Below are 22,224 nucleotides of genomic sequence, written 5' to 3'. Positions count from 1 at the left end.
TTACTGCTCCAGGTGTGATTGTGGGCATCACAGATCCTGAATAAGAAGGCACAGAAGGATTCACAGCTGGGCCTGACGGATAACTTGGCATTGGCTGTTGCCCAGGTGGTAGCACTGGCTGCTGCCCTGGGTAGGTCATTGGCTGCTGCCCTGGGTAGGTCATTGGCGGCTGCTGCCCTGGTGGTGGCATGGGGCTGCCTGGGTATCCTGGATAAGCTGGCATTCCTGCTGGTGGATTTCCTCCAGGTGGGGGGTACATTCCGTAAGAGGCTTGCTGTCCTGATGGAGGTTGCCCGAAGCCCCCAGGAGGGAGAGGGGGATAGCCTCCAGGTGCAGGAGGATATGCGCTTTGTGGTACATTGGCACCTCCGAAGATTCCTGACAAATTAGAAGCCTGCAATGACAGACAATTAAAGCAATATAGATTAAGATGGATCAGGTGTTGACTTTCAATTGTGTACTTGGCACTGTTTAAAAAAAAAAAAATTAAAATAAATAAATAAAATAAATTAAAATGAAGTAGAGAAACCCCCTGCCCCCCCCCCCCCCCCCCGGTCAGGAGAGGAAAGTGTATGTCCATGTGTGAAAATCTCCTTTCCCAAAGGAAACAGATTGACCAGTGTTGGGGAAATGGCTGTTGACCTTGCTGTTGAAACTGACCCCATCCCATTCTGGGGCAAAATCTATGCACTACATGAAACATATGCAAGAGCTGTAACGCATGCATATCTGCTACCATCTCTTCTTAAGTTTCTCTACCTCAGCCATCAGAACTACAGTCACATAAACCACAGCCTCCAGTATTATCGTCCCCATGCTCATACAACAAGCACTAGTAACCACGCCATCCTTACAGCTAAAAAGGTTATCTGATTAACATCAAACACTAAAAAAAACAAACAACGCAGAGGTCAATTCCTTCTCTGATCATGATCGTTTTACTGTATCAGCAGGGATCTGCTCTCAGATACTGTGAGTAAAACACATTTGCCCTCCTCCCCGGGGTATTTTATGTGGCAGACAGATGTGCTAGTAGCTCATAATTCATAAAAGCCTCTGCAGCACACTTGGGCATCTGGGTAGAATCCCACTGAACCATCCTTCAGTGATTGCACTGTGCTCTTGCAAAGTACTCCTTTTCCAGTAGCATAAATGAGACTAGAACAGAATGGTTCTAGTCAGTTTCACGCTGCCTGTCCTGCCACTTACACTACTGAGAACACGCTGCTTATTTCAATCTGTAGCTACCAAATATCTCCATATATTAAACACTCAGGAATTCACTTTGTGGTGCAAATGTCCACAATTTGCCAAAGTCCATTGTATAAACAGAGAGACCAGGTGGGTGAGGCAATATCTTCTATTGGGCCAACTTCTGTTGGTGAGAGAAAAGCTTTCGAGCCACACCAAGCTCTTCTTCAGGTCTGGGAAATGTTCTGCCAGTGTCCCAGCAAAATGCAAGGTGGAACAGATTGTTTAGCATAAGTAGTTAGCACATTAGGGACCATTCAAGACAGAGTGGCTCCTTAATACCTCTGCAGTCTTAGGACAAAAAGAGGGGATACTGAGTTACAGATTTTTGTAGTAAGTCATAAATCCGGTGGCTCCTTTCAGGCCACAATTTTTAGTGTCTAGCAGAGTAATGTATTTAAGCACCCAGGCTTGTCTTTTGAAAAAGTGTAGGTTTCCTTTGAGGATGAGGATTGATAGGTCAGATTTAGATTGATCACTTTGTGTATAAACAGCATACAGTGAAAGGATATTTATCCACCATTTCAGTCTTCCTGCAGCTTCTACTTTGAGCACAAGAATAAAATAAAAATAAAGAGATAAATCACTTCTGCATTTTCCTAGGTCTACAAAAGTTACTTTCACCGTAATCTGTTGCAAGGAGGAATATCTGGGCTTAGAGAAGGAGTGTAGAAGACAAGGGATGAGACACTGTCTCACACTATGTAAACTCAGCTAAGTCACTTGTTTGAGTGAGCAAGGCTGTGAACTGGCTGAAGAGTTAGGTAAAAAGCGGAACTTGGACTGAGTTTTCCAGTGTGAACCAATTAGCCATATGCACCAGCATTATTAGTTCTTCCCCATCCTCTATGCACTGCGAGAGTCACAATACCAAGCCAAGATTTAAAAAAAAAAAAAAAAAAAAGCCAACTTTCCCTAAAGTTAGGCTCCTAAACCCATATTTAGTTGACTAAATTAGTGGCCTGATTTTCTTAAATGATGAATTCCCAGCAGCACACATTAGCCTCAAAGGCAGTACTTTTAAAAATCAGGCCATGAATTCAGCCACTACATTCTTCCCATTTCCCCCCCTTCCTAGGAATCTTGCCCCCAGAACGTATGGAGCTTTGGACTACTCCTGTATGTTCCTAGGCAAAAACACACAAACTGAAAACATACCCAACCCTCTTGCTGCTACGGTAGAAATACAGCTTGACATTGAAGTAAATCATATTTAAAATACGTTAAATGGAAATATACTTACCATCCCTGACATATAGTCTGGATTAAACTGATTGGCATAGTTGGCAACATTTTCCAGTCCAATTGGAGGTGGATTTGCAGGAGGATAGCCAGAACCACCCCAGGGATTACTACCTGAAATAATCAAACAGTCACCTTGAATCACAAAACTTCAAATGAAAAGGAGTACTTGTGGCACCTTAGAGTTAATTAACTTAGGCTTGAATAGAGACTGGGAGTGGATGGGTCATTACACAAAGTAAAACTATTTCCCCATGTTTATTCCCCACCCCCACCATTCCTCAGACGTTCTTGTCAACTGCTGGAAATGGCCCACCTTGATTATCACTACAAAATGTTCCCCCCCACCCACTCTCCTGCTGGTAATAGCTCACCTTAAGTGATCACTCTCATTACAGTGTGTATGGTAACACCCATTGTTTCATGTTCTCTATGTACATAAATCTCCGCACTGTATTTTCCACTGAATGCATCCGATGAAGTGAGCTGTAGCTCACGAAAGCTTATGCTCAGATAAATTGGTTAGTCTCTAAGGTGCCACAAGTCCTCCTTTTCTTTTTGTGAATACAGACTAACATGGCTGCTACTCTGAAACTTAAAATGTTTTTCTGCCCTATTCATTACTACTTGCATTTTTTAACTGTAATATCTATTAAAACGTAGGCTGCTTGGACAAGAGGAAAACAAACTAAAAGGTCTGCAAGGTTCAAATGAGCAGATCTCACACCTAACCACAGCAATAACATGACCATAATAGGAAAAGAAACCTGACCAGAAACATGCAGTCATGTGTGAAGTATCCTTGGACCATTATGTTCTCTATTAACAAAAGCAAACTTGGTAGAGTTATATAATAGAATATAGTTAAAGACACTTCAATCCTCACATGTAAGGACTTGATCTATTTTCGGATTGCAGCAGTTGACACTGGATATTCAGCAGGCCGAGTGTTCCAATAGGATAGACATTCTCAGGCACTTCATAGTTCTGGTAACACAGCTCTCTCTTTTTATCCCTTCATTATCAAATCGGGTCAAAGTTCAAACACTGTTCTAAAACAGTAGCTACAGAGGTTTTAGTTCCAGCACTGCTGGGAGCCTTCGAGCAGCCTTGTCTGTTTGATATGCATTTGGCTGTGTTCACTGCTTCATCACATTATGTAGTGCACTGGGGAGAACATTAGGACCAAGGCCCATGTGGCTTATTGGTCTCAAATTACACAATAGATCCTCACTAAGCATGAAGCAAGGCCCTCTAGTTCTTTCCCCCATCCAGTGCCAACAAGGGCATTTTTTCTTGCTATTTATTTATTCTGGCCAAAATTTTCAGAAGCCACTACTAATGTTGGGTGCACCAGTTTTTGGGTGCTCAACATGAGACACTCTAAGGGGGCCTGATGTGCAGAAAATGCTGAGCCCCTTCCATTTGGAAATCAGGCTCCTTTAAGGCAGCACAAGTTGGGTACCCAGAATCACTCATCACATTTGGAAATCATGGTTTCCGGTATCAAAATCAATGCATTTTCTACTGACCCCAGTGTTGAGTGTGCTGCAAGTACCTGTCCGTTAGGAGCAAGACTGAAAGTACTCAATTCATTTCATAAGAGGCCACATAACCACCAGACATAACAATGCTCATTCACTCCTGTCCTAAATTTTAACTGATGACCTAGACACAAAAAGGTTCTGTGTTCCAATCCCCAATTCCTGAAACCATTCAGATCCCTCTTTTTTGTGCTTTGTCTCCACTTGAATTGGATTGTTTGGATAAGTTACCTGGAGCTGCTGGGGGGTACCCGCCTGCCGGAGGATAGCCTGGGTAACTCATTGCTAAGATCTGAAAAGAAAAGAGAGACAAGAATTGATGACGTTGTTTTAAAAAAATATTCTGTGTTTTATATGCCACATACATTTATTGTGTAGATGGTGGGCTAATAAACTTTAGATCTCTCTGCGCTACCCTTATTGTGTAAACCACACAGTTCTGACACACACTCACACAAAGACATGAACAGAGGTTCCCTGTTCCCAGCTCCTGGTGCTGGATCAAGGGATATTATGTGTGTGACAATGTGGTAACACTTCACGTTAAGAATAAAGTAGCAGTACGAGTGCGCATACTGAAATGACACAAAGAGCAACAGCAATTGACAGCATTCAAACGTTATATAATAAACCTTTATACCTGTAAACTCTGCCCTTTGCATGTGTTAATCATACCTGCCTCTCCATCTATTAACTAGCCTGCCTGACCCCCCAGTTATTCATTAACAACATGGGAGCTAGTTAGTTATCACAATGATTATCTCCCTCCCCCAATAATCATGTAAGCCTCGATCCAACAAAGTGCTTAAGTTTTGATGAGTCTAGTCCATAATTAGCTAGCCAACCTTTCCCATTCTTTCAGTATGACAGGTTTCAGAGTAGCAGCCGTGTTAGTCTGTATTCGCAAAAAGAAAAGGGATCCTTGTGGCACCTTAGAGACTAACAAATTTATTCTTTCAGTAGATTGTTGACTAGCCACAGTTCAATCATATAGTTAAGTGGGCATTGCCCCAACCCACTTGTAATCCTTACTGTACTAGTAACCATCGTAGTTCGCCTTATTAGCGGAGAGTATGAGTGTTAGTTCACTAATGTTCCACATGCCTTGTGCTGCCCTACTCTACAAGGCCATGCATAGTGACTGCATTGGGGTTTAGAGCTTTCACTGTGGGATGTAATTTTGGTCACTGGGTTTGGCATGCAGGTGCTTGCATGGGTGGCCTGTGTTATACAGGAGATCAGATTAAGTGATCTGGTGGTCCTTCCTGGCCTCAAACTCTATGGCTATGTTTATACTTAAAATGCTACAGCAGCACCAGTGCTTCAAGTGTAGGCACTCCCTACAGCGACACAAGGGGTTCTCCCATTGACACGTGTAACACCCCCCCCCCCCCCCCCGAGAGGCAGTAGCTAAGTTGACAAAAGAATTCTTCCGTTGACCTAGCGCTGACGACACCAGGGGTTAGGTCAGCTGAGCTACGTTGCTCAGAGATTTGGATTTTTCACACTCCTGAGCGATGCAGCTGGGTTGACCTAACTTTTTAGTTTAGGCCAGGCCTAAGAGAGGGTGGGGCACAGTGGAAGTGCAAGAGGACATATGCGATACTCGATATTAATAGAATCTGTAAACAGGTAACAGGGAGGTGTGGGGGGAGAAAATCAGGTCAAATTTTGGCTACATCAATCTTGACAGTGTCCCTTTCATCAGTAAAGTATATGAAATAATCAGCTGCCAAAATAATTGCAGAGAGAACAGAGCTCCAAACAGGAAAGACAGCTGCACAATCCCAACAATGGTTTCCCAAGATGAAAATAAAAGGTTTGGGTTTTTTTTAATTACTTAAAACAAAAAGCAAAAAAACTTGACCCAGAAATTAAGAGGAAACATTTTTAAATGGTGTGTGAGGATTTTAGTTTTGTGACTCCTACCGACTAATTTATCTGAGTCATGTGGTTACCCAGACACCACTTGGTTGATTTCTCAGGGTGCACACAGTTTATCATTATCAGGAGCTTTTTTGAGCCTAACACTTTGCTAGTGATCCTACTGAAACACTGATTCTACGTTTGAGCATCCTAGTAAATGATAAGGAAAACCTTTGAGAAGCTGTCACCTATACAATGGGATTCATGCACTCGCCCTTTGTTGTATATTTATCCTTCCACATGTTTTGTGAACTATTTAAAAAAAAAAAGTGTATATTTCTGACTGTAATACAGTCAGTCTGTTCTTTAACCTTTTTGGTTGCAGAAGCAGGATCTCCAGGCATTAGCCAGCAGTGTAATGAAAGCAGTATAGGAATCTGAGATTGACAAATGTCCAGCGAATCTTCACTCCTAGGTTTTCCAGGTTATTTTTAGAGGTAAGAAAATACCAGTGTCTATTTTAAAAAAATACTGTGCAGAGAAGAGCCCTTCACTCATGAAACGTAGTATACATTTGGATATGCAGAGCACTGACTGGAATACAGCATCATCTCTCATTACCACTTACTGGACATGCACATCACGTGCTATTGTCACTCATTAGAACTTGAAATGATTGGTAAAGCCACAGATTTAACTGTGGATAAACGAACCAGACGTCTTCTTTAGAAACACATTGTGACTGTTTCAGTGAAATTGTTTTATTAGAGAATGAAAAAGGTTCAAGACTTCAACATGCAATCAATTTGTGATAACTACTTGTGGTTGCAAACCCACCAGCCTTTCACCTTTTCTTGCTCATCAGCAGAAATAAAGGAAGGGACATCAATGACTTAAAAAATTATACCTCGGTCTCTAAATTTTATGTCCTCTCTTATTGCAGAGATCTCCTGTAATGACTCAGACTAGCGAGAAAAGTATTGCTTTATTTTTTAGTTTGTTCACATTGGGCACGTGACAGCATTGTGTGTCTAGTCAGTTTCGCTATTTCTTCTGCCTACTTGGATTCATTTCCCTCTTCAGTTTGCATGGATCTTTCACAAAGCAAACAGTGTACGAAAACCATTTTTAAAGAGGCACAGGGTGATCAGGAAAGGTCACAGAAAGTGGCAGGTGTAAGTGTTGTACCTAAAATGCCTATAAACCTCATTCTAAAAGACTGACTGGGTTTCAAATTGCTGGTGCTCATTTAACTTAAGAGACAAAATTTGAAGAACTGCAATACAGATTACACTAAACAGGGTAGACTAACCAAAATCTAAAGAAATAGGTTGGATATACAAGAAAATCTATTAGACTGGGTACTTGAGAATGTACTTTCCTGGTGTGGAGTTCAGCATTAGAAAGGCAGAGAGTATTGTCTCACTTCCAGTACAGCCAGAATGGGATGTCTGCTCACATAGGACCAGTTCCCTGAAATAAGGATTTCCCTGCACACTAACTTAGGCTGCAAAAAAGCCCGGGTATTTACCCAATCACTCGTCCCCTGCGGCCACTGCAGTGGAGGCTTCATATTGCTGCACCCAGGAAGAATAAGTGGCTCCTTCAATTAACTGTCCCTGTGTCAGGCAGGGAGCATTGAGGAATAACAAGGGCTACACTCTACAGCTGCAAAAAGTATCTGTGAATGCTGTAATGTCCATTCTCTACAGCTGGTGTTAACAAGGTTAATTATTTAACCAACTCCACCAGTCAGGAGAATGAGCAGGAGGAATCTCAGCAGAAGGTGCAGATGTTTGTGTATATTTAGGTCTCAATCCTGCCAACTGATCCTCACAAGCGGACTCTCACACACACAGAAAGCCCCACTAAAGTCAATGAAGCTGCCTTCTAGTGCTGGGATCCATCTGTACAGATCTGATTGCAAGACCATGGCCATCATTTGGCTTCTAATGCCCAGCCAACCTACATTTAAAAGAAAGGGGCATTTAAAAAGGAAAATTCTGTACACCGCTTGAGGTGCCCCCTCAATATTCTACAGAAAGCAGTAAACATTTCCCACATATCCCACTGTCCCTGGTTACTTACATAAGCACTTACTGACATGGTAATATCTACATTCACTGAAAGCATTTATAGATGCACAGTCGTTGCTCGCAATTAACTTGCCACCCACACACAGAGGAAATATTTAGCTGCAGGGCCACACTAAAGAAAAAACAGATGCATCTTGCACTCATCCTAACAACCACCAAGTCAGGAACTGGCAACTGTAGTAAATATGATCCACTAGAATTAGCAACGGGCCAGGCAAAATACTAAAATTTGGTCTCTCCAAATTTTGCAGGTATTTTTCAGATCTGAAATCAAAACTTTACAACTCACCCAGATCCCCATAATGTCTCACGCCAAAACCCCAGATCCAGAACACATCTAGACTTTGATGAAGGATTGGATCAAGATCCAAATTTTGTAGATAAGGCCTATTTCTATTTTGAATAGATTTTTCATCAGATTGATGAAAGACCGGGTAGGCAAATGAATCCAATTCTCTAAGATATCCAGACTGCTGTCAAAATCCTATTGCTTACTTCTCTCATCACCACATTCTCACAGCTTCCCTCTCCTGCTCTCAGGGTCTTAGGCCATGTGGGCACACAGTATGACCTAGTAGATAGAGTACTGGACTAGGACTCGGGAGACCTGGGTTGTATTCCTGGTTCTGCCGTTGGCCTGCTGGGTGACTATGGGAAAGTTACTTTCCCTTCTGTGCTTCAGTTTCCCCATTTGCAAAATGGGGATAATGGATCTGACCTCTTTTGTGAAGTGCTTTGACATCTATAAGAGCTTTATAAGAGCTAGGTAGAGAAGCCTAGAGTATGTTAATGCACATAAGCTTCAGAAACAACAATAGCCCGAAAGTTATTCAGTAAACGATAATCCTTGAATCAGGGTGAACAAGGCAGCTGATATACAAGGTCCCCCTTCTTTCATGACTGCCAAAGAGTTAAGGATTTAAGAACATGGGGAAAACAAACAAAAAAAACTCTTTCCTCTATTGCAGTTAGAGAAACTTTAAGAGTTTGTGTTTTATACTACAGTATTTACAATCCAAGAATACAGACACCTTCACCCACCAAGAACCATCTTCACAGTATAAGATCTTGCCCTCAGATATGCGCATGCAATTCTCTGACTTCCCTGTTGATCGAATGTACCCCAGTGTTTGTACAGTCTACCTAAATTCAGATGGTCCTCTACCGTACTTCCCCTAAGACAGACGCAATCTTGCAGAGTGCTAGAACGCCCCCCAGCTCCCACTGTAATCAGTGGTATGTGAGCATGCTAAGCCCCTGGCAAGATTTGGCTCTTTAGAGCTGTTTCATAGGAACAGTTACTGCTTCGTGAGATTTTTATTTTTAAATTATTCTTGCAGTATTTTTGGTCTTTTAAAAAGCATTTCACTTTAAGAAACAAAACGAAAGCAGAAAAGAAAGAAGAACATGACAAGGATTAAAGAACAAGAATTTACTTACACATTTTTTCCCCTAAAAGTGGGTTAGGAACAATGCGCCAAATGAATGTGTTATGAATTATTCCTTTTAAAAAAAATAATAAAAAACCCACACAATCTCTAGGTAAAATAGATTGAGCAAGTTTTATGCAGCTGTTCCACACATCACATCTGCTACATGAACACTGACTTGTGTATTTTGAGCTCTATTTGGTAGCTCAAGTTCTTCCAAACTGGGGAATTAAAAAAAACTACAATTTGACAATTAATACCTTGCAGCCCAGTGGGGTCACTGAAATAAGAGGCTTTAAGGAACGGAAGAGATGTAAAGTATTTTGGAGTCAGTGGCAGAAATTCAGCTTTATTTGATTGGCTACTGAAGTGCTGTATTTGTTCTACACTCCAGGTAAGCTGCAGTCATCTCATGTAAAACTTCCCAACCCTTGCTTGGATTCTGCAACTTCATCATCATTTTAAGGGCAGATTATGATCTTGCTTACACCTGCATAAATCAGGAGTGACTCTGCTGAGGTTATAAACAGAGCTAGTAGGAAAAGCAATTTTTGTTAGAATTTTCAAACCAAAATTGGGTTTTCAACTAAATAAAGTTTGTTGTAGACAGTGCCAGCTTTCCATAAAAATTTTGAGTTTTCATTGAAAAAGTGAAAGTTTTTGGTTTTCAGGTGAAAATTTCTTCTTTTCTTTCTCTTTTTTTTAAATTATGTAAAGTCAAAATTTTCTGCCAAATTTTTTTTGGATTTTTTTCCCCTTCATTTTAATCAAAATTTTCTGCAGGAGGGAAAAAAACAACAACATTTTCTAACCAGTTCTAGTTATAAACTGGTAGAATCCAAATTAGGCTCACAAAGTGTATCTAGCTCTGTGCCCCATGGGACCACAAACTGAAGCATAGGCTGATGAACCTGGGAGGCAACAATAGCAAGAGAGGTCAAAGCCAAATCACCCAGGGAACACATTCAAAGAAGAGCTGGAAACTATATTGGTGGCTGTGTTCATGACGGAACAGAGATGTGCGACAGTATTGTGACATTCTTCCTCCTTGAGCCCTATGGAAACCCCCTCCACAAGTCTGTAGATGCTGTGGAGAAAGACCACAAAACATCACCTCCCTTAGAACTCAGGTATTTTCCACACAAGAAACCTTCCCTGCACACTGAAAATGGCAGGGAAGGGAAGAAGTTTCGTTCAGCCAGAAGGTTCACTGATTCAAAGCCCAGTGAAGCCACTTCAGTATGCTTCAGGCTGATCCTTGAGGTGCCCCTCTCCCGCCTCCCCTCGGGCATCAGTTGGTTTCCAGACACTGTGACCGTGACTCTCTCAATACCAACAGTGGCCTTGTGAGCATACATTTCCACCTTGATCTCAGGTGGGAAGTAGCAAGAGATGAAGGGACAGGGAAACCAGGCCCCACCAACAGGATGCTGTAGTGGAATTTTGTATCTGAGGGAGTTTCCAGTCCCACAGAAGGAATGAGTCCCACCCTGACCAGCTGGGACGATGATTGGAGGGAAACTCCATGAGTCAAAATTGCCATATTTTCAAACAAATTTTTCCAGTATAAACAACCACCTATCTCAACAATTGTTCAGTGTTTTGGCATAATCCAGAGAAGTGATGGAGCAGTGTGAAATATTTAATAGTAAAGAGCCCCCTGCCCTTATATTTCCTATCATTCTCCCATTGCTATTGCTCACAATCAGATCTTAAATCAGATCAAAATCAGATCTCTGGAATTGAGATTGCTCTGCTTAGTAGTATTTCCCCCTCCCAGTACCCATGATGGCGGGGGGGGGGGGGAGATGTCTCTGTGTGTGTGTGGGCGGGGGGAATATGGGCATTAAAGCATTTGTTTTGAGACTAACTATAAAACATTAACACATGAGGAAAAACAGGGAGGTCATATTTTTGACCTCTGGTCTCGACAATGTCCTTTTCATACTGGTAAACAAGTTTCAAAAGTGGATCCACAAAAGATTTAAAATAATAAAAAGAGACAGGGTGGGTGAGGTAATATCTTTTATTGGACCAACTTCTGTTGGTGAAAGAGACAAGCTTTCGAGCTATACAGAGTTTCCAGCCTGAAAATCACCTCTTCCACTAACAGAAGTTGGTCCAATAAAAGATATTACTTCACCCATCTCATCTCTCTAATATCCTGGGATCAACATGGCTATAACAGGGGAAACAAAATAAAAAGTTAAATTCTCCATTTTTTATTTCATCAGCAAGTGCATTATATAAAACTTAAAGTATCAAATCAGGACTAAAAGCATACACATAGACCCCATACTAAATGAGCAATAAGGACCAAATTCCATGCTTCGATGTTAACCATAGATCCCATTGACTATACTGGGAGTGCCATGTGCGCATCCAAGGACAGAATTTGGCTCCATTGGCGAGCTAGCAGTAACAGAGCATAAAAATCTCAAACTTGGGAAAAGGTCTCTGGTGCTCAGAATATCTCATCTATTGTCCAATAAGTTACCAATTTTTTTCACCATTTTTACTGATAAGAAATGCCAAGACAAATACTGTAAAGTTATGGTGAAAACTGTGTGTGTCCCCTTTTGCAGGATATAAGAGAGAACATTCCAGCCTGAAGGTTATTCACTGCGATTTGTTTGTTTTTCTTGGAAAGCCATTGTAACTCTCCACAATGTAATGGAACATAAGAAAGCTGAGCTTCATTAAAAGAGGCTCAAATCCACATCATACTAAACATCCAAGTGCCTTTTTCAAAACTGTCTTATCCCAAAGGATAGTTCATTACTGGAGTTAGTTCCAAACTAAAAGACCCTGTGAGCCATCCATATAAAGGATTTTCTGATTCTCAGTGATAATGGCACCACCTACAAAGCAAAGTATTATTTAAGACTTCTAACCTAGGCTGAAGGCAGAACTGTTTTTTCCTGTGCCTGGAAAAGGTACAGAGGACCTCTTCCTTCTTGCCCATCTTGTGTGTTCATACAGGAAGAAAGAGAGGTCAACAACTGAGGATGCTCCCCCTATGGTAAGAGCATTCAATTGATTTGGAGATGTAGCCAAGGCCCTGCCCCAGCATGAGCTCGGTATCACCACCAAGCAGGCATGGGAAACTACATGTCACACTTTCTCAATGCAGAGGCAGTGAACCTGTGTACGGCCCTTCCTTTCTATCAGCTATACTGTATGGGCAGAACGCCTTGGGAAGCTTGTTTGGCCATTACAGCTGGTAATGCCACTACAGCTATTTGTACTTGAAAGGACAGTTTAGCCCAAGTATGGGGTGGGGGTGGGGGAGGAGGAGGAGGACGAGAAAAGCCTCAGAAGTTATGTAAAAATTAAGAGAAAATTGTTTGGCAGCTCAAGTCCTTATTACATATTAACTTGCTCTACGCAATAAAATCTGACCTTTTCCAAATGTCTTTATAGACCGATGCCACTAGTTTTTTGTTCTGTTCTCTCTCCCTCCCCACCCCCTTCATCTTTGGAAAATGGAACAGGCTTATTAACATACAGCGTTTTCTGGCAATAAAGTAAACCCTGCCTTTTGAAATGCATGAACCTGAGAAAATACAATATTTTTTAAAAGCCTATACTATTTCCTCATTAAGCAAGTTCTATTTATTAGTACTGTGTAGTACAATATAGCACAGCTTCTTACAAAGCGCAACAAAAGGGAGAAACTCTTGTTAAGGAAACCTGGGTATATATACGCACTTGGTGCATTAAGACTGATGGTGCTTCCTTTTAAGTTTAAAAAAAGGACAAAAACCAGCCAAAACACTGGCCCTGCTCCAGAAAACCCGATTGATCCAGATACCCATCCTTGAATGCTGTTTCGCCCAGTTTATATTTTTCACAGCCAAACTATTTCAGCACCCAAATACAACGTTACCGCCTCCAGGTTTAAAATAAATGCAGAGCCAGCAGGATATTCTGAAACTCTCAGGACTATTTTCATTACAGAACTCCAGAAATAAAGTCAAGTGTATGTGTGTGTGCGCGTGCAGGGGAGAACACAACAGACCAGACCTTAACAACAGATTACAGAAGCACCACCACAAATTTCATACAGTTTAGTCAATCACAACTTGTCCTTCCATTCTATCTTCCAGCAGAACCCTTTAAATATTAAAGATGAAATTAAATTAAAAATTGTTTTTAAAAAAAGCCCATATAGACCGAGTTGTCAAGTTAGAGAGAAATTTAGAAACATCCTTAGGAGACTCAAAAAGCAAGACTACTACTCAAGACATGCTATTTTCAACTAGAAAGGCCAGGAATCCTCAATATGCAAAGTACGTTACATAAAATCCTCTAATCCTTTTGGGTAAATATATTATTCATGTGTTATTAGAATAGATTTTTTTCAACATCACTTTGATTTCAGTCAAGTCCCGTCCACCAGCACCCAAACTTCTCACTCTCAACAGCTGATTTGTTCACAGCTTCTTGCCTGCTCTGTCAATTTTTCTTGAGACATTTCGCCACCTCTCCAGGTTACTTGCACTGCCATAACCCTCTGTCCCCCTCTTCCTAACATTTCCACAGCCTGGTGCATGCAGCGAGTGACACATGTCCAATGAGGAGAAAGTGCTTAAGTATCTCATTTCAACACTCATTGTGCCGGAACCAGCTATTTCAACATTCTAAACCAGAGCAGTTGAAACAGGATTTAGAATACACCCCATTGTGTAAACACAGTGAGCATGTGGCACATGAGTTGCAATATCTACATTTCCTTAAGGCACTGATGAAAAGCACAGAAGTGCTGGATATTCCTTCCAAACCCCACATAAATAAAAATAGAAAAAGGGAGTACCGTTAAAACAAAACAAAAAACATCTACAGTCACCATCCTCTCTCGCTGAGATCAATCCCACATCCCTTCATAGTGTTCGCCCTTGGACACAGCCTGAAACTCTGAAAAGCTGTACAAGGTTCTACCATAGCAATACAAGCTACCTGACCCAAAATTCAAACAGGACTCCTTAGCTATCCAGGACAAAACAGGAAGTGCCTACGACTCAACAAACAGATCTATCTGTAAGAGACACAGCTGGTAACATTTTTTTGAGAAGTTTATGAGGGGCTTACTCTTCAATAAACTCTCCCAAAAATAAACCCCCCATATAAACCAATGTGGTGGTGGTGGTGGTGGGGGGGGGGGGGGGGAAATCATGAGACAGCATTTGTTTTACACTATGCATAAGACCAAAATGCAAAAAGGTAAATAAAATTATACAGAAAAGGCAGCTTACTGCACAACTAGAGAATTAGTTGGTAATGCTGGCAGAAAGCTTGTTACAAAGGGCAGCAAGAAAAAGCTTCACAAAATTGTATAGGATGCCCAGAGTTAGAACTCACTGGGCATAGGTGCCATGACTCAGCAGCATGAGAGAAGGAATGTCATGGTCTATTTTTGTTCTAAGACCCCTTTTAATCTAATTAGCATTATATGCATCACAGTAGTGCGTAAAGGCCCCAACCAAGATCAGGGGCCCCTTTATGTACTGTACCAAATATATAGTAAGGAAGTGCCTGCCCCAGAAACCTTGCAGTTTAAAGAAGACAAGACAAAGGATGGAGGGGAAAACATGCACACAGTTGAAGTGATCTGGCTAAAATCTCATAGTAGGTTAGTGGCAAAATGGGAATAGAATCTAGATCTCCTGACTCCAGCCCAGCACCGTAATTCTCAAAACCATGCTGCCTCAGCTTCTCTCTTGTTGAGAGATTCTATCCAAGTGTGGTGCCAATTCTGTCACACTTTACCAATGTTTAATCAAATTAGGCTATAATGCTGAACTCATTTATCAGTCAGCGTAGATGAGGACAAGGCACATTCAGCATCCTATCAGTTAACTGTGATTAAATCCAGGGCTGAGTAAGATATTATCATTCTCATCATTAAGTCAGATATGTCCTGGTACACACTGAATTAGGGTGACCAGATGTCCCAATATTATTGGGACAGCCTCAAATATTCAGGACTCTGTCTTCCATAGACACTTATTACCACCACCAGCCCCCCCCCCCCCAAAAAAAAACAAACAAACAAAAAAAAACACCACACACCTTGTCCTGATTTTTCACCCTTGCCATCTGGTCACCCTACACTGAATGTAAGTCATGTTCACCATTATGTCAGATTAGAGTTCTTTAATACAGCCCTCCCCCCTCCATAATGGGAGGTATGTGTGTTTATTTTATACAATTTCAAATACTTGTCTAGACTTCCCCCATTTTAAACTGTAGATATGACCTAATTCAATAAAATATTTTGAACCCATTGCAGTAAGCGTAAACATTGACTCAATCTGTGATTTGACATAAGCCCTATCTCATGTGCAGAAAGTGCCATTCATGGTTTCTCTTCGGGAACCTTTCTGGTTTCCATCCAAGAAACATGTTACTGAGAACCATGTATAATCATCCTTAAAAAGGACTACAGTCTTATTCACTGAGCTGTGATTCCCTACACAAAAGGTGCTTTCAACAATCCATGAGATGATGGTAAATGAGGAAAACAAAAAATGAATTCACCTAAAAAACCCCTCACATTTTAAACTGTGTGTTGAAATTGCCTCTGGAGCAGAATTAGGAGAAAAACATTACTGAAGTCTGCTAATTTTATAACACACCATAATGCTACATTCTTGGAAAACATCCCAACATTTTCTGTCCTGGCTGTTGGGGGGAAAAAAATAAAATCACAGAAGCAGCCGTTACAAACCCTGGTCAAAACAAGGTCAAAGCAGGGGGAAAAACGCTGTTTCCACCACACAGCAGCTCAGTATGAAGGTTCTGTTGGATCATATTAAAGAAGTTCTGTATTAAAATCACAAATGAGTTTGATTCCCCATAGTTTAAATTCCAGGGTATTACTAATTAAGAGGTCTCTTGGGTTTTGGTACTGTTTCTCTCCCTCTATGTGTGAAACTTGCAAGCTGCTAATTGTGTTAGTACATTCTAAGACAGAATCTGTTCTCAAAGCAATTCACAGAGACTCAAAGCAATACTCTAACAACAGAAACAGCACCCAGAGACTCCCCGCCCTTTTGTTGTATTAACAATTGTGATTAAAATAGAGATAGAGGATGTATGTGGACGGATGCTTGGTGTGGATAAGAACTGAATGATCAGGGAGGTGCCAGCCTAAGAATCCAGTGTCCATCGGCTGAAGAAGGCGTCAAGTGGAAATAACCAGAGGACCCCGGAGGGCAGACTGGAATCCACCCAACAGCCTCAAGAATGGGAGAACCAAAGAACAAGATAACATCTAGCAGCACGGAGCCGTCAGGAATGTGCTATCTGCTGATTGATTCAGCAACAGCATGATGAAGCAATTCCCATAGACTGGCATAGGAAGAAATTCCTATAAAAATAGACTCTAAAAAAGTGAGAACTTTGGGGTCTGATTCTGCAAACCAACTTCCAGGAGCATCAGATGAGCATCTGACAAGGCCCTGCTCCCTCCTCATGTCCAGGCCACCTGGCCAGTGGCTTGGCATGAGCAACTCTAAGGCTGGTAACTATGATGACAACCTTGTAGAACCTCTGTGTGTGTGTGTGTGTGAATGTGTGAATAAATATGAGATTGAATGGAATGTTATAGCTATAACTAACTGCTTACTATGATAACAACCTTGCAGAACCTGTGTGTGTGTGTGTGTGTGTGTGTGTGTGTGTGTGTGTTTGTATGAATGAATGAGTGAATAAAGATGAGATTGAATGGAATGTTACAGCTGTAACTAACTGCTTACTATGATTCTTTCTGTATTCACAATAAATGTGGTATTTTGCCTTTTTCCCTTTAATAAGATCCTGCTGGTTTTTAATTTATTGGTACAACATTTCCTCAATAAAGCAGCTCTATTAACAAAAGCATACTGCAGAGTTCTGTTATTTGTTTAATTCGTATTTATTTTCAGTGATACAGAACCATACCACAGTAGGATCAGAAGCAAAGCTAGTCAATAACTACAAATTTCACATTATTCAGAAAATACTCGTGTCAGACATTTCCCAGCATATTTGATTCTGGTATTTAGAGCCTGTTTACTTTCACTTTCAGCTTTAATTATTTAAGCCATTTTGTTTCACTTCAGCCTGTACACAGCAACTCAGTTCAACTGCAATCAGACAAGATACACTAGTATCGTCATGATTCCCTGCAACAGAGACTGTGTAGTGACCATCACAGCCTGGAAAACTGAAAGCAATCTACTGATTTCACGCAATAGTTTTCAGGAATTTTGACAGTTGTCATGAGTACCGTTAAACAGACCTCAAACTATTAGAAAAACTTAGTCAATAACACTAAGTAACTAAGGATACATTTAGTGCCATAAAGTCCTGCACAGTGTGTGAGATAAAACAATTTTGTGAAATAAAAACATTCGAACAGGAAAACAAACTAAGCTCACATTAAAGCAGATGTTTTCAGATCCTGCAATCTAACAGGAACATTAGTCCACAGGAACACTAACTAGCCCACACGTTACCTGAATGTAGTGCAACTTTGTTATTTGGATATCAGAGAGGGACTTCATAGGGGAAAGATAATTAGAAGAGCATTATTGCCATGACAGAAGAGAGCCATATGTGAGAGTGAGAAGGCGGCTAGACTGGTGGTCTGGCTTAGGAAGGAAAGGAGGTAAAACAATCTTGATATCACTGGACAAAAATACACTTCATGTGAAACACTAATCCTCCTCTCTTGCCCTCCCTCCCCCACCTCCATGGATATGGGGCTCTTTTCCTCACACACCTGAATATGGGGTCTCAGTGGTGGAAAAGAGCTACTAGGCAAATGCTTAAGTCTTTCTAGGATCAGGTAGTCAAAAGTTAATGCGGGAGCCAAATGGAGGTCGTGGGGAAAAAACAGTGGTGCAAGATTTGGGAACCAGGAGAAAGGTGCCACATGGTAAAATCGAGGACAATCTAGGGAGAAATACGCTAATTCATTCCTACATAACGTGGACACTGCAGCAGAGTCCCTCTACAGATTATCAACTCCACAGGGACTTGAATTACTGACACACTAAGCCCTTTGTCTAAAGTGAAGGTATTTTCCTGTTCAGGGGACATTTGTTAAGCTGGGGTCAGGATTGTATCCCTTTATAGTGTGTTTCCCACAACTGCACATGTAGTATCTGATCATCCTTTATCTGCTCAGAAAAAGAACTTTCCTCCCTTCCCCTTAAGTGAAGTTCTACATTGACTGGTTTCCAAAGGTTGTTTCTCTCAGCCAAATGTTTTCTGACATCCTTGTTTGGGGAAATACTGGCTTAAACTTGTGCATCCAATGGCACACTCAAAGACTATACCTAAGAATAAGGGGTTAAAAAAAAAAAAAAAAGTCAACATACATTGGAAAACATGGATAGCATTGGCCAAACAGTTGCAACTCTGCTCCTTCTCTGCTTTCAGTCTGCAGGATTACCAGAAAAAACAGGAACAAAAACAGAAAACAATCCTCTTTGCTATCAGTATAGATCTTCAGCATGCCAGCAACTCTGAAAACAGAGAGGATCTCACTGAACCATCTTAGATTAGATTTTAGACTCTGTGTACTACAGCACTTAAACCGAAGTGCACCCATCATGACGCTACAGTAAATTACTCCTGCCTTCTTTAAGCCACCAGAAGACCACAAGATTTTATCTCTCTTGCTCAAAAATAACCACATTCCAGACAACTTTTAATGTACACAGGTTTTCAAGTGGTGTCACACTGTAAGAGTCAGTAAGGATAGGTAGCAATCTCTTAAAGGCCAAACCAAAATGTATACAGTTTGCACACTAAGAAGTAGGGTGACTGCAAAGTTACTTTTAATATCATACTGCTGTGAGCTGGGTGAAATATGCTTATGCTCCTGAGGGGGTCAGGGCCTCATGTGAGGCATGTCATCACCAACTCCTGTTAGCGTTAATCTCTTGTTTATGAGCTGTCTGAGACTAACAGCCTCTAGCCATATAAGCACTGCCTTCCAGGTCTCCGCAGGCCTTGCTCTCTCTGTGCAGACAAGCAATAGGCATATACCAACCCCCTTGACACATCTCTGTCACTGGACACTCACAGAAATTAACAGGTTTGCAGGCCCCAAAGGGCTAGTATGCTCACAGCTAGACTGGTACAATTCAGAATCAGGTCCTTGATAACTTCACAGCACTGAGATATATTTATAGTGAAAACAACTGTAAGTTTATTATTAAAGATTAAGATCTACGAGACAGTAAGCAAGGATAACAACAAGTGGGAACAGAAATGGTTACATCGAAAACAAGAAGGTATAACATGCTGCTTAAAGTCTCAGCTTACCTTTTACAGGCAAACCATCTGTCTAAAAACAGTCTTGTCTCACCCAAAGCTTTTTCGCAGCATTTCCAACCAGGACAAGTTGGGATCCCTTTTTCATGAATGTAATTGCACTGATCAATTACTCCCAAGGTGCAGGATAACTGGGTCCCCCAGTTACAATGCAGTAAACCTTTCAAGTATACCCCCCCCCCCCACATACCAATGTTTTGTTCTCCAGTGTGCTCTTTACTGGAGATTTCACATCCCCCAGTCAGTTCCGTATGCAAAATGGGTTTCCATTGTGTTGGCTTACAGTGCTCGATTTAGACATAAACATAGGGAGACTGGAGAGTCTACATCCCTTTGTCTGACAAAACTTGTTTGACAAATCTGCCTGGGACACAGACTCTAAGACACATTTTTGCACCTATACGTAACTCCTTAAAATCATCATACGTACATCTCAAAATGATTATGAGTATCGGTAGGACAAACTTTTATTAATCACCTCCCAGGCCCCCACAACCCTTTTTTAGACAAATACTGTGAAAGCAGCACATTAGGAGTTGCTGTTAAAGAAGAGTGAACCCTTCGCCAGTTGGCATTGCAGGGTTCTTAGGGTCACAATGGGTTCAGACAGACACCATGCAGCATAGAGATTCCATCTGGCTATTCTGTATTCATGTTTCCAGAAAGTGTCTGAGATAAAATACACCAAATAAGTCATAAGGTAAACAGACAACCACAATCTAAGCAAGACATAATTTTGATCCCTGCAAATACAGGGTCCCTGCATCCCGTACTCCCATAAGTAGTTCCGCTGTGCCTGTGCAGTGGTTGACTAATTACCCTTGAAGAACACCCACATAATAAAAGGCAGGCATTCCAGGGCAAGTTTGGTGTCATCACTAAAAACACTATGCACTTAAGCCTCAATCTGGCAAACTTTAATGTACATATGTAACTTCATTCACAAAGTTACGGATGTGTTATGCAGGATGGCACCCATAACTCATAGCCCTTCCACCATGGGGATTTACATGAGAGTGACTAGTGAACCAATTCCTGTTGTGTTATGTCTTGTTTAAGTGACAGGACAAGAAAAGGAGATGGCGTTTTGTACAGTAAACTGACAGCTATGGGAACAGCTACTTTCAGTGTCAAAGCAAGGCCAGTATAAGATAGGACAGCGCTTTCCCATTGATTTTTTTTAAAATGCATTCTGTTCCATGTGAAACCCCAAACAGCTTGAATCTACCATTAGCAGGAGCGAGTCAGGCCTGCAACAGCCAAAGATATGACCTGTGCAATAGTAGTATAATGTCATGTAACAAGTTATTGGCTTTTTATTCTTGTATTGATTCAGGCCATTTAAAAACCCTCCCTACATTAAAGGACACACACACACACACACACACCAGGCTCAGTGAAGCAAAATACTTTCCCAAGAAGGAAATGATCCCAATTAAACCATCTCACCAGTTCCATGAAGAACAGGCCTAAAAAGAGCAGGGCTTACAATCCATAAAAAATCTGTGGTGAAACAGGCACCCACCTGTTTGGAAGGGACCCCATAAGGGAGGCAGAGAGGCAAACTTGCTCATCAGTCCTTCTCCAGAAGACACAAGCAGTGAGCATCCATGAATGGTGAGACATGTGGCTGCCCCAGATCCAGTTTCTGGAGCTGTACACCAGCCTACATCCCTGGAGGAGGCCTACTGACATTTCTGTCCCTCACTGAAAGCAGAGGAAGCATGGTCAGATTTCCCTCTAGCACTCTTACTTGCTAGCTGCACTCCTTACCAGGGGCTACTCTAGAGCCCCAGTGACTGTGTCTAGGCAGTTGCTTCTGCCTCATACTAGAGTTGAATCAGATTGACCACCAACTGCTGCCACTAACGGGAGTGATTTCAAACCCTTCCTTCCCCCAGCAACTGCTTCAGGATCCTCTCCAGCACCACTGCTACAGCCACTACCCCCCCCAACAATTCTTGCTTAAGATCTCCTTAGCCATAGCCACAGCCTGGATGCTGCCTTCTACCTTTGCCCCACACTCTTTGGGTCTGCTGCTCCTCTCTGTTTTAATCAGCATGGTGTGTGTGTGTGGGGGGGGGGGACGACAGAAAATGGTCTTCAGGAGCCCCCCCGATCTGCTGGAATTGCCTTTGGACTTGAGTAAAGCTAGAGAAGGTACCATGTTATTTTGAAAGAGTAGGGTGTGAAATTACTGGAGTTCTACTCTCAGTCTTCAGTTGTTACAACTGACTCAAGTATATCACCATCCAGCGTGGTGATAAAGAGACAGACAGACAAAAGAAAGAAAAGTTCTACCATATTTAAGATGGTAACAAACTGTTGCCTTTCTATTCTATGTCCTTGAAGTAGCAAAGGTTTCTTTTACCGGTGGTTATTGAGAATTCTGCATTTCCCACATGAGACTTGACAAATCACCGTTCTTCTGAATTACTATCTATACCTTGCGAGTCACCACGTGGC

General features: G+C 41.5%; 1 protein-coding gene across 1 annotated transcript in view; it reads right to left on the bottom strand.

Moving 5' to 3' along the window:
- ANXA11 (annexin A11) overlaps positions 1 to 22,224 on the bottom strand; it is a 56,626-nt gene that overhangs the window by 21,079 nt on the left and 13,323 nt on the right. Inside the window, exons 2-4 of the mRNA XM_074958679.1 lie at positions 4,269 to 4,329; positions 2,495 to 2,607; positions 5 to 394 (exon numbers count right to left, since the gene is read on the bottom strand). Coding sequence (XP_074814780.1) covers positions 5 to 394; positions 2,495 to 2,607; positions 4,269 to 4,320 — 555 coding nt within the window. The 5' untranslated portion in view covers positions 4,321 to 4,329. The remainder of the gene's footprint in view (positions 1 to 4; positions 395 to 2,494; positions 2,608 to 4,268; positions 4,330 to 22,224) is intronic.

This window comes from Natator depressus, chromosome 7 (assembly GCF_965152275.1).
Source record: "Natator depressus isolate rNatDep1 chromosome 7, rNatDep2.hap1, whole genome shotgun sequence".
Classification (NCBI taxonomy): Eukaryota; Metazoa; Chordata; order Testudines; family Cheloniidae; genus Natator; species Natator depressus.
Note: the sequence above shows the minus strand (reverse complement) of the source record. Positions and strands in the feature narration are given on the sequence as shown.